The 13218-nt window shown below is 42.8% G+C and overlaps 1 protein-coding gene and 1 pseudogene across 1 annotated transcript in view; one reads left to right on the top strand and one right to left on the bottom strand.

Annotated features, from left to right (window-relative positions):
* The window catches only part of Acadl (acyl-CoA dehydrogenase long chain), a 29603-nt gene extending 24769 nt beyond the window's left edge, over positions 1-4834 (bottom strand). The window contains exons 1-2 of the mRNA XM_055616809.1: positions 4700-4834; positions 1714-1869 (exon numbers count right to left, since the gene is read on the bottom strand). Of these exons, the coding sequence (XP_055472784.1) occupies positions 1714-1869; positions 4700-4776 (233 nt within the window). The 5' untranslated portion in view covers positions 4777-4834. The remainder of the gene's footprint in view (positions 1-1713; positions 1870-4699) is intronic.
* A 4339-nt stretch (positions 4835-9173) lies between these two features.
* LOC129684093 (small nucleolar RNA SNORA17) lies at positions 9174-9288 on the top strand (annotated as a pseudogene).
* The last annotated feature ends 3930 nt before the right edge of the window (positions 9289-13218 follow it).

The raw sequence follows: 13218 nt of genomic DNA, 5'->3' as shown, positions 1-13218 counted from the left end.
TTCCTGAAGATGATGCAAACTAGAGATTTGTGCAGAAACATGTCCTTAATCTGAGGTAACTGATGACACTGGACATGGGCATTTTGATGTGTATCTGGCTGTGTGATTTCTCCTCTTTTCTCTTCCTTATTTTTGCCACCTTTTGCCTCCTCCTGACCTATCTCCTAGACCTATCATTTATTCCTGCTGTTATCACGGGTAGTTGATGCTCTAGGGTATAAGCTTAGTTTTACCACAGAGACTTGGAATTTTCCCTCGTAGGACATGTAAATATTTTCTACATAATTCCAGGCCAGTCAATACAACACAGACCTTGTCTCAAAAAAAAAAAAAAAATTCCTACAAGCTATTCTTACATAATACTTTAAACCCATTTGCAATGTAGTAAAATTAGTGAATTTTGAAACCCAACAAAATTCTATTTTAATACAAATTCATTTTTTTTATTCAATAATAAAATGATAATCGAGAGACACCAGCTGGGGGACTAAAGAGATGGCTCAGTGGTTAAGAGTACTTGTTTGTAGTGGGAGTTCTGATGTCTTTAAAAAATCATTTATGTTGTATAAACATGTTTTTTTTTTCCAGGTATAAGATATGGGGCTGCTTTTGCTTGTCCATAGCAGCAGACTATTTGCCTCATGTGGGCTCTGAGAGGGATGTGATCTTTGCCTGCTGCAGACAGGTTAGTTCTGAGGACTCTGAGAGTGAATAAAGGCCAGAGCTCCGGGAAAGAAGGTTGCTGCTGCTCCCCCTGCTGCTCCTGGTTGCTGTTGTTACAGTTTGAGGAGAAGAAGGTGGAGCTATCCTGAAACAAAGATTGGATTTGCCCCAAGGAACCCATCTACCCTAACCAGCAGGAAGTAGATAAAGAGAACACGCCCCCTCTCCCCACTAACCTTCTTTCTCTCCTACCCATTGTTGGAAGGAATTAGGGTGGATCAGGGTTGAAAGGAAGGAGAGGTATAAGAACCCCAATAAAACAGATTTAAAAAAATAGACACCAACACTTCTTTTTCATGCACAGGGCCTGGGTCAATTCCTAGCACCTACAGGGTGGTTCATAACTATCCTCAACTGCAATTCTAATATGCATAGGATACACAGACACACATTCAAGCAAAACATTCACACACACACAAAATAAATATATAAGACTTTTTAAAAACAGTATCAATTATAAAAATATATAGAGGTGGCCAATGTTTCACTATGCTCTCCTATTTAACATTAATTAACTTTATGAATAAATGAATTAATTAATTCATTTGTAACATAGAAAAATACTGAAATGACGGACGAATTTGTCACCTAACCATAATTTTTATTTTTTGTTTGTTTTTTGTTTTTGTTTTGTTTGTTTGTTAATGTTATTTTTAGCTCCTTTGCAAATCCACAAACCTTCTCCCTCTTGAATTTTAAAAGGTCAAACATGGCAGCACAAGCTTTAGATACTTGGGCAGGTGAGGAGAAAATCGTTGAGCCTAAGAATTCAAGATGATCACTATAAGAATATAGTGATCTCAAAATGTAAAATAGATATTAATAGTAATAATAAAATACTTATAAAACCTAAAAATCCTACTAGAACCTCAACGATACTACAGTGGGGAGCAGTGACCAGGCAGAGGAGGCAGTTTTTCTGTCCCCGCAAATGCCAGGAAGCGGACCTTTCCATATATTACACTTCATCAGGGGAAGGAAGGCACTCACTCTGTGTGGTAAGGAACCACTTCTTCTTGAAAAAATTTCCTTACGCTCTCCCGAAAAATGTCGTGCTCCGAGGAAAAGATTCTTCTGATTCCAATATCAGTTAATTTTTTAGCAGAAGGAGTTTCCAGCCGAGCCTCTGCTCCAGAATGAGAACACCTTAAAGGGACATAAATTAAGAAAATTAAATCAACTGTTATTCTTTCACTTCCAAGTTAACACCAGTGAACAGCATGGAGCCCTGAGACATGCTTTCAATGGGATCTCTTCACCTCCCAGGCCCTGTCTCTGAGCCCTCCTTGACCTTCCCACCATAGCCAAAAAGAAAATAGCGCTTTGTCAGAATTCAGCTGTCTCCATCTGGAAGTCTGTAAGGTGGATAATCTGTAGATCTAATCACAAGCGAGAGTTGAGGTGAAATACAGTGCTTCCCAACAGCGTATGGACTAACTGCAGAAAACTCAAACAGCACAACAGAACAGTAGCGGTAAATTTTTATGTCGCATGAAAGTTTTAAAACAATGCAAACCCTTCCAAAGTAGCATCATATTCAGAATCATAACTCCCAACGGCAACAGCAAAAGATATGAACTGTATCAATGGCACTGCCACATTGGAGTGTCCATTAAAATGCCTAAGAAAACTCTGTGTGGGCTTGTCTAGAACTCTTCAGGATCTTCAGCTGACACTTCCCTCTCTCCTCCATCCTCTCCTTCTCCACTCCCCTCAGGGACAAAAACTGACTTCTTATCAGTCCCCTTAGCTCAACTGTACTCATGGTTTTGTTTCTACTGAGGTTGCTTTTCGAAGGACATCCCTTTATACACCTTCAAACTCACATCTGAATAAAAATTTTTTAAAGAATAACTGTTGTATTTAAAAACCAAAGTGCGGGTTTTCAAGAACGGGGTTAATTCACTCATCCTGGTGGTGCCTTGTCCTTCGCAATGGTGTCACAGGTGATGCCAATGCCTGATATAGTTATGGTCCACGAATTCGGCATGGCTTGGCAGCTGGACTGAGCAGGTGCTGTGGACCCTTGCTGGACTCTCAGAGAGAATCATGTACGCCTTACATTTGTTCAAAGCAGTTGCCACCGCTGCAGAGCCACATCTTGAACCATGAGCACAAAGAAGAGACAGCAAACTGGAGATGGCAACAGGCCAGATCCTAGTGGTTTACTTCCTACCAGCAAGGCCACACCTCCTAAACTTCACTAGAGCCACCAAACGGGGTGGCCAAATTTTCAAAAGGTCAGGGTGAACAGGGGACAAGACCGGCAGGTGCTCTCACAGATCACAACCGTGTCATATCAACTAGACAAAAGCTCACTTGATCCCTGTGCCTGAAATGACTGCTTTCAATTTACTGCTATTACGTGAGCATAGAGTGCATTTGTCCATACAGATTTTTTCATACATTGTTTTCTCCTCCATGTAAAAACAATGGCGAGATTAGGATACTAGGCTTCTAAGATTCACGTGGGATCATCTATCAATATATATAGAGAACTTATGTGTAAGTCTGCCTGGGTTTTAAAATGTTACACCCCATAATATGCTAAGGAAAATTATGGTACCTCAGAAAAAGACATGCACAAATAAACACTTCCTGGTTCAGTTAAAGGTGCTTAAGGGATATGCACCGGACAGAACCGGAAACATTTGCTTGGCAGTTAAGCTTGCTGAAATATCTATTTTCAGTTTTGAGACACCTGTATTGAGTAAGTCAATAACCTTCAGGCTACTCTGTATTGTTCTTTGCCTTTTAAGTCAGTCACTGAGTATTTCAAACCAGGCTTCAAATTCATGTGATCCCTGGCCTCTGCCTCCAGTGTGCGTGCACGTAAGGGGGTACGGGGGGGGGGGTATTACAGGCATGTGTCACCACTTCAAAGCCCCATTTACACTTAAAAAAATACACACACACTCATAAAAAGAAAAAGGAAGGAACTCAATGAAATGAACCACTAACACAGTCAGGAGCTGGATATAAGTACAAGCTCTGGGCTCAGCATAGATCTCACCCCATAAACGCTGAATCAGACTGCGTTTCAACAGGATCCTTGGCCATTATACTTATAAAAGTTTAAGACACCTGCAATGAGAAAACTATAGCTCCTGACTCATTGACCATTTTCCAATATCCTCTCACGATGTCACATCTCCGGAGTCTTCGGGACACTAGCCAAGCACTCCTATCTTAAAAGTCCTTGGACCTTTCCCAAGTCTCGCCAGGACGGGGAAGCATGACCACAGAACTTTATTGTACCCCACAACAATGTGCCAATTAGCTCATTTAAACGTCCTGCCACCCTAATTAAGGAAGCTTTGAGCTTCCAGTTTGTTTTATCCAATGAATGGATCTCAGGGCAGGTAAAGAACTTTTGATCTCAGTATAAACACTCCCTAATAGTGTCTAAAGCTCTTGGAAGCTGCCCATTAATCCCTCTACATTTAATTACTTTAAGGATTTGCTAATAAATCTACAGCTAATTTATCAGATGGGAAGTAGGAATTACTGCTGCTGCTCAGGTCTTCCGTTCCCCCCCCACACACACACACACACATACACACGCACGCAGAGTCCCAAGTTCACTGTCGGTTGGCAGTCCCCAGCCTCAGTTCCAACTGGGCTAAAGGTCGCAGCTACTTGGTGACAGCGCGCCCGAGGGGTGACCGCCCCCGCCCCTACTTCAGGGCAACTCTTTGAAAGCCAGTTCCCGGACACCGTGTAGGACACGGGGCGGGGCCCGACCCGGGCTGAGCATTCGGCAGAGTCTTGGCTTTGGGGGCGCGGCGGCCCGCGGAGGGGACGGGATGAGGACACCCTGAATTCTCCGCGCACGGCGGGCAGCCCCAAGTTCCGGAGGGAAGGCCCCTCTCCTTCCCCTGGCCGCGCCTCCCCAGCTCGGCCGCGGCGCACCACACCCCGTCCCAAGAACCCCGAGATCCCGGCTGCCCGCATCCCAGGCTGGACCCGCACTCACCGGGCGGGGGGCGGCGGGCGTGGCGCGGAGCGAGCGCCCAGGGCGCGCAGGGAGCGGAGGAGCAGGCGCGCGGCCATGGCTGGACGGAGGGCGGCGGACGGGACTCGCGGGCTCTGCGGCCGACGGAGGCGGGCGGCGGCCGGCGGGACGGAGGGGCGGGCTTCGGGGACAGCCAACTGCGGGCCGCAGGGCGGTGCCGCCGGCTCGGGCGGGGTCTGCGCCGGGCCCTGGGCGTACCCACCGAGCGCCTCCCAGCCCCGAGGCCCAGCACTGAATTGTGCAGGAAATTCACCGTTTTCTAACCTTGGAGGGCTCAGTTTATGCAGACAGCTATGTGAATACTGTCTGTAAAGAATCGTGCTGGTTTTGTTTTGTTTTGTTCTTGCAAAAATTTGTAGCCACTCTCTGAAAAAGAAAAAAAGAGGAGAGGGGAGGAGAGGAGAGAAAAGGGGAGGAGAGGAGAGGGGAGGAAAATATATTTGGTACGGAAATTACAATTGGTTCAGTTCTCCAATAGTACTCGAACATGTATATGGGCATTTCCTTTTTGTTGTTTATTTGTTTGTTTTGTTTTAGTTCAACAAAATTTATGGTACTTAGGCTTATGAATTTGACGTTTGGTAATGGGGAATGCCTGCAAGGTTTTGAACTCTAAAGAATGTCCAGATTAGATTTCTAAGGAGGCTGAGGAATAAGTCTAAGAGAACAGTCACTGGATATGAAATAATGGAATAGTGAAAGTGAACGATATTTTGTGTTAGAAGTCAACAACCAACAGCTACCAGAAAGTAGGGCGTACAGAAATGTTTAAAGGCAAGTTTTATTACTTCACAGCACCAACAACTGGGAAGGACATGTCTTTTTTTTTTTTTTTTTTTTTAAGAATATTTAAAGTGCATTTACTTATTGGGTGTGGGTATGGTGTATGTACAGCTTATCGTGTGTGCACATGTATGTATGTGTGTGTATAGACGTGCATATGGCGTCTAGAAGTCCATGTCAGAAGTCTTTATCACTTGCCCTCCAGGTTTCTCGCTTAACCTGGTGCTTACCAGAGATCCACCTGTCTCTGCTTCCCCTGGGGCTTGGCTTACAAACACACCCAGCCACTGAATGGAGACTGGGGATTCAAACTCGGGTCTTCGTGTTTGCACAACAGGCACTTTACCCCTAGGAACCTTCTCTCCAGCCCCTCAGGTTTTCAGGCCCCCGAATTCTCCCCTAAGGCTGCTGCGTCCAATGAGATGTCACAGCGCTTCGGCTCCCAGAATGCTAGCTGTTTCTGTTCTCCACCTTTGCATGCCCCAGTCTCAATGCCTTTCTGAGGGAAGGTAATAATGACCTTTTACAATCAAACACACTCTCAATTCAGTGTCGAGTAAGGTGGTTTTGAGATAGAACTGTGAGGACCCATCGGTGCTCACTGGGCTTTTAATGATAAGCTTCCTATCTAATGGAACTCCTGGCACATCTTTCTGGTCTATTAGTAGGGCCAAGGTACACAGCTAAATAACATTTATTTTCGAGGCTAAGAATTACTGCAAAGTCCTTAGGAAATTTTCCTGATTTCAAAGAAAGTAATATCAGCTTAGACAGAGATCCAGCTTGTTATAATTACACATTGAATACATTATATGCATACACATATAGTAAACTGTCTTCCATTGGTCCTTTCCTCAGATGCTCAAATACTAACATTTTGACCAATCTGCCACATATAGAGATTTTTCTGAACCATGTGAAAAACTATATTATGCCCCCCTTCTCTCCCTGTTATTTCCCAAGAACTAAGGAATCACCTTAATAATCATAGCACAGTTACTAAGCATAGATGTTTAGCGCTGAGGTAAAATTCCAGTGTTTGTTTGTTGAGACATGTTCTCACTATGGCATTCTGGCTAACCTGACACTTGTTACATAGACCAGGCTGGCCCCTGAACTCACAGCAGTCTGCTTACCTCTGCCTTCCAAGCACTGAGATTAAAGGCATGTGCCACCATGCCCAAATTAAGTAAAATTCTTTACCTAATTTGAAGTCTGTGATCCAACTTCAGCAAATCCCAGCAATACCGGTTCATTAGAGAGAGCTTTGGTACAGACCCATCCTGGCTTGGTGTTTGTCTCCAGTTGCTGAGAAAGAACTTGTGCACCTTGTGTGGGCTGGGCATCACTCTCATCCTGAGCCCAAGATATCTTCCTTGTCAAGTCACCATAGTATGAGGTAACCCAGAGCAGTTTAATTTTGTTCTTTGTTCTTTTCTGTTTGTTTTGTTTTTTAGTTTCATTTCCTTTTTGCCCTTCTTTATCCATTCTCTAGAAGTGTCTTGATCTGGTTGGGTTGGGTTTTTGTTTGTTGGCTGTTTTTTTTTTTTTGTTTTGTTTTGTTTTGTTTTGTTTTCAGATTTCCTGGTGGCAGAATTAAGGCAAAATATATGTGACAAAAAAGATGGGATACAGCGGGTGTGACAAAATAAGAAAAGCTCACCAGAAAGGAGAAAGGAAGGGATGGGCAGAGGAACCCGTCTAACTGGACAGTTTATGTTGGTAAATGCCAGTCCAATAGGTAGGTAATTTCTGCGCAGGGTGTGCAGTGTAGATTTACCTCTGAGACTAGCTGGATTTGAAGTTTTCATTTTGGAAATGGAGTACATTGGTGCTTGCAAAGGCCAAGTCACGTATTTGATGCAGGCAATCACTGGCAGGCAATGGCTGGTGGCCAGGATTTTTATGAGTACTAAATACCAAACCAAGGGGTTTACATTTGGTGTGAGAGGAAGTCAAGAGTGCCTATGGCTGAGGAGGGCAAAAATAACTCATTAATTCATCCTTTAATTTCATAAATATTCAGTTTCTTCTAATTATAAAAGTATGACCTTGTATACAATAAAATACATGCTTTCAAAGGGACAGTCTTTACCCATGAGTAGCAAGGACTGGAGAGTGGGTCCGTGGTTAAGAACACTGAACGCTCTTTCAGAAGAGGGCTCAATTTCTAGCATCCACATGGTGACTAATAGCTTCTGTAACTCCAGTTTGAGGGGATTGGAGGTCTTTCATTGTATGATGAACAATGAAAATGAATAAGAAATGAAGACAGCCGGAATTGTCAGAAATATGGAGCCAATAAATGGGCTAAAGTTCAGAGAGTATCTGATTTAAAAAAGAAGCAAAAAACAGGCATAAAGAGGACAAGGCTCAGCTGGAATTTTCTGTATAAGTTTGTTTTATACATGCATATAAAATAAATAATAACTAATATATTTGAAAGAAAAGAATATTATCACACTTAAGAATATGATAAAAAAAAAATAAAAGAGCACAGCAGTGGTGACCTTTTTGAGTTAATCCTTTGTTCTTTATTTTATGGCATAGTAGAAAACACATGGGAAAGAAAACTCTAGACTGAGGCTGAAAAAAAAAATCTTCTCTTGGAGTTTAATCTTTCCGTGTCTCTGTTTCCTTATTTGTAACATGGAAATATTAATAGCATCTACCTCATACCCTTGTTGTGAAGCTAAAACAAGATAAAGTATGTAGAGCATTCATTCTGGGCACAGTAGGAGACCAGTCCACAGTAATGTCGTGACTGTGTGTCTTCAGCCTAAATCTATGAGAAGGAGTGCTCTGCCCAGTTTGCCAGAGAAGCATAAAAACCAGAGAACATCCTCTGATTCAGTTCCTATTCATCCATTTGGGAAGTGTTTGCAGTGACTGATACTGATAATCCTTCAAGGACTACCTAAACTGAACATGGGATAATGAACTCTCCTCTTCCTTTCTTGTTCTTTCCACTGGAGAAAAAGACTAGACAGAGAAAGCCCAAGCCTCCTGTAGTAACACTCTCTAGGGAAATGCCAGCCTTAGTATCCTTTAACCCAGAGTTCATAAATAGCACAAGGGATTTTTAAAGTTGACATTAAAATAGGCTAAAGGACAAAAGAATTTTATTTGTCTATAGTCTAAAACCATGTACTATTTCTGGCTTCATGTGCTGAGCTGGTATAATCAACTGCTGACAATGTGAAACTTTAACCTTTTCATCTTTGGGGGATCAGAACAATTCAATCATCAAGGGTCATCATCACTTCTAGGCCATGAGGGATCCGGTGAGTTGATCAAATACATAGTTGTGAAAACAAGTAACACAGTATCGCCAGCTGACAGGTTCACACATCAAGATAGCAGGAATTTTCAGGAATATGGAGCCAATAAATGGGCTGAAGTTTGGAGGTTTATCTGATTAAAAGAGATGTTAGACAAGTGTGAAGAGGGCAAGGCTTGGCTGGAATCTTCTCCAAGTTTGGAAACTACTGGAGCTCGCCTGGATTTTCTGAGGCCACCTTAAACACAGGTTGGTTAGAACAGGCCAGGTACGGGGAAACATGAACTTCGTGGGTCCAGCATCTAGCATTTAAGGCGTTGTTTACTCGAGGGTGAAGAGGAACAGTGCCCGTGTCACGAAATTGCAGGAAGAGCTGGCCCTGGAGGCACTGCAGGTGTGGCTGCTGTGTCCCCTGTGTGTAGGTGGCAGAGAGGCAGTGTCTAGGCTCAGTGACCTGACCTATAAACATCTGAGTGACTAGTAGACTAACGCCCTCTGATATGATCACCAGTTCAGCTCTGTGCACACCCAGACAAATTGGCCCCAGGGCAGAAGTGATCCAGAGATGAGTAAAAACCCCATCTGGGGCTGTAGGCTCCACGTGGGTGAGCCCGAGACAAATGGCCCCTGCATGGGGCCACATGGGTGGGCTTGGGTGAGGAAAGAGCCTGAGATGACCAACATTCTGGTGCCTCCTCGAAGGCCTGGCAGGGGGAGGGGCAGACCACGCCCAAGAGAAGTAAATACGTTGTCGGGGAAGAATGAAAGAGAAAGAGAAACAGAAAGATGTAGGCACAATAAAGAGAGACAGAGCTGGAGACTCCAGGATAGTGAGGAACAGCTTGATGTGAGTAGCTGGTGATGCCACCTGGGACCATGGTAGGGTCCTGGTCTGTGCGGCCACCGGGGACCAGGTCTGAGTATGTGGCCCTGCAGCAGCAAGGGGCTGCTACCACCGAAGGCCAGGTGGCTGTCCCTGGTCAGGACTGCTGCCCGCCCGGGGACATGTTGATGTCTGAGGGCTGTACAGAACTGGACCCGCCACTCGCCTGGGCATCTTGGGAGAAGTGGTTCCGGTTGCAGGTGTTAACAGGTGCACCACCCCTGAGGGAGAGCACAGGAGAGCTAACCCTGTCCTGCAGCACTTCACCTGGCCAGCACAGGACGACTGGCCCTGATGGTTTGGGTGCAGAAGAGCCGGAGCAGGAGAGCGGGCTCTGATCCTTGCTGGCAGTGGCTTTGGAGGGGCCAGCCAGGGAACGGCCGGAGAGCAGTGGTGTGGGTGAAGGGGAGGTTGCAAGGGTAGAGGGCAGGTAAGAGGGGAGAGAAAGATGAGTAGAATTGGGGTTGCATGATTTGAAACTTACAAAGAACCAATAAGTTTTTTAAAAGATTGTAGGGAAGATTTCCACATAATGGAGGTAAAGCAACTAGCATACAGGTAGAATTCTAATAAGTACTTGTAGTTAACATTGTCACTGATGAGAAATAGCCATATTTTGTGGCACAGACAAAAAAAATCATTTTAATTCAAGAGCATTGTTTTACTTTTAAAACCAGGCATTCTACGTGTAATACTCTTTTTTAGCCCCCTATATCCCTCAAATTTGTCTTCAACCCAGAGATTAAATTCTCCTGCTTAAAGAGTTATCACCTTTCCTCCCTAAGTCTTGATTTATGACCCCTCCTCTCCTCTAAGTACTCAAAACCAAACACCACATAGCCAACAAGAGATTTCAGTGCTACTTTGTTGATGGACAGAGTATTGCAGTGATTTATAGAGACAGCTCAGAGTCCCTAATCTTATAACATAGAAACTTTTCTTTCCTAGATCTTTGATCTCTTGTTAAACGCCAGCTTCGACAGGTCAGTCACACTGAGGAGAGATGTGGAGTCAGAGATTATTCACTCAGCAGCCTTCTCTCTGAGAGAGTAAAGCTTGTTTCTCCGGGGCTGGAAAAAATAAGACATACCCACACACAAACAGTGAATGAAGCAAGACTCCAACAAGCTCTAACAACTTTATTTCTTCTCCCACAGCTTATATATCCCAGCAAAATCTTTCAAACAATATAAAAATTACAATGTGGTAATTGTTTTTCTTTAAGTGAATAAGTACAATAAGTAAAAATAAATAAATAAATAAATAAATAAACAAACAGAAACCACAGTATGTCTCTGAGTACTTTTACATGATTAAACATCTTATGTATTACAGGTGAAAAACAAATTCTTTCCAAGAACACACATACATTTGTATTTGAGCAACTTGTTATAGATTAACAAAGTGTAAGCAAGCAAGGTATTTTTCTCAGCAAGTTTCTCTTATTGGCAGACTGCAATTTGTGGTTACAAAGATCAATCATCTTATAATTAATTTTAAAAAGTAATCTTATAAAAAATCTTAAAAGAATCACAAATCTAAACTTTTTTATTAAAAAAACAGTCACTTTTACTTTCAATACTCAGGGTGCATACATACTCATGAACAATTTTTTTTATTAAATCCTATCAGGAAGTCGAGGACAAATATGGATACAGGAAATTAATCATCATCTTGGTCACCATCCCAGCTTTAGCAAGAAAGGCACATCAGCTAGTACTAGTTGAGCTACCGTTTTTTCTTGTTCCTTAATGCAGGAGCCCACCGGCAGAGTCAAACAGTTCCTGAGTGGGGAGTGAGGATTAAAATAATTAAAGCAAAGTCACACTACACACGGAATCAGCTCGAGAGGGCTGCCAGTAAGACTGCAGTGTGAGTTTACTCCACAATTCCTTTTTTTATAGGCAAAGCAAAAACAAGTCACAAGAATACCAGAAAGAAGTTCGTGGAACTGCCAAACTTGTTTTCTATAACTTCTTCCCTGTAGCAGTTATGGTTCAAGGTCACTCAAACAAGTTTTAAGGAACTTGTTGAAACTTCCTCTTTTCTCTGTCTCAAGATGAAGGCCAGGGTGAAAACATGTTCTTTGATAAATAACAAAGCAGCTTGACAAACAAGCAGCTCTCTACACGCTAACCTCAAAAAACAAACAAACAAATAAAACTCACCCAATTATCAAAAGTGTGACTTTCATGAGCTTTAAGTTGTTCCACAGGTTCTTCTACATCAAAGCCATTAACAAAAATATCTTAACTTTACTAACAATCTACATCTCTCAGCTCTTTCTGAGGGTGGTGACTGAATCATTAATCTACTCCAGCAGCAATGCTTGAACAAGATCAATTATTATTATTCTAAGTGCTATTGGCACTGCCCAGTGAGGGGCTGGAATCCCCCTTAGACTTTTCATACAACTCACAGATTCTGAGGGATGTGATGACCTCAACAGCAACAAGCAGGGCTATGCACCACAACAGCATGAAGTCCTTAGGACACATAGTCCTTGGGGGGTCTGCCCTTCCAAGGCACATCCACTGTGGTTGTCCTGACGGATGGGCGATATTCTATGAGTTCTAAAGCCATTCTGCTCTTCCTCTTGCACATCCCCCAACATTCTGAAGTTTGTTTCAGTGGAATGTTTTGTTTTGTTTTGTTTCTCAAAGACTATTCAGCCCAACATTTTATGTTGAGAATTGACTCTGCCAGTTCGACCTACTGTAATAAAATACTATAGATTAGAGGAATTAATAATGTTTGAAATCAGAATATGTAGATATTAACTAACAGTCATTTCTGTCTCTTTTCATTCTAAAAGTCACAAAATACAAGATCAAGGTATTAGCAGATTCAGTGTTTGTTGAGGCCCTGTCTTCTCAGTAATTTGATGTGGTTGAGGGATACATCTGGAAGATTCACTTTACATCTGGATCTAAGCCCCTCTCCCTGTTCTCCTCCTGCTCCCACCCTCCCACCTTCTTCCCCCATTCCCCAGTTCCCTTATCCTCAGAAAAAGGGAGCCGTTCCCATACCAACCCACCCCAACACATCAAGTCACACTCAGAAAAGTTCTTGACTGTTGTGGTCCTGCTCATAGATTTTTTTTTTTTTCCTGTTCTGGTTTTCTACTTGTCTGTTCAGGCATTCAATGTATGTTTATTGGGAACCTGTTTATGTACAGGTTAGTAGAGTTGTAACTTGTTTGTGGGGGCAGACCAGAACAAGTATCTGTAAGTCAGCTGTTGATAAGGTAACAAAGACTAGTCTTTTGTCTATTCATCAGTGAATGACTCTGAGTTTGCACTTTGATCTTGAAAAGAGTAATGGAGTACTGGAGAAAAGAGAGGGAGGGTGAGAAAGAAGGGAGGATGGGTACTGGAAGAGAAAAAAAGGTGTATTAAATACATACATTCTAAAAAAGACTAAATGAACTCAATATGCTCTCACAAATAACATCAGCAGCCATGTACTTGCCAATGTTAATAGCAGACTTTAGATTTTTTAACTGCAAAGAAGGGATTGTCATGAGAATAAAAA

The sequence above is a fragment of the Psammomys obesus genome, unplaced genomic scaffold (genome assembly GCF_907164565.1).
Source record: "Psammomys obesus unplaced genomic scaffold, mPsaObe1.curated_primary_1811, whole genome shotgun sequence".
NCBI lineage: Eukaryota > Metazoa > Chordata > Mammalia > Rodentia > Muridae > Psammomys > Psammomys obesus.
The sequence above is the reverse complement of the archived record's forward strand: the minus strand, read 5'-3'. Positions and strand labels throughout refer to the sequence as shown.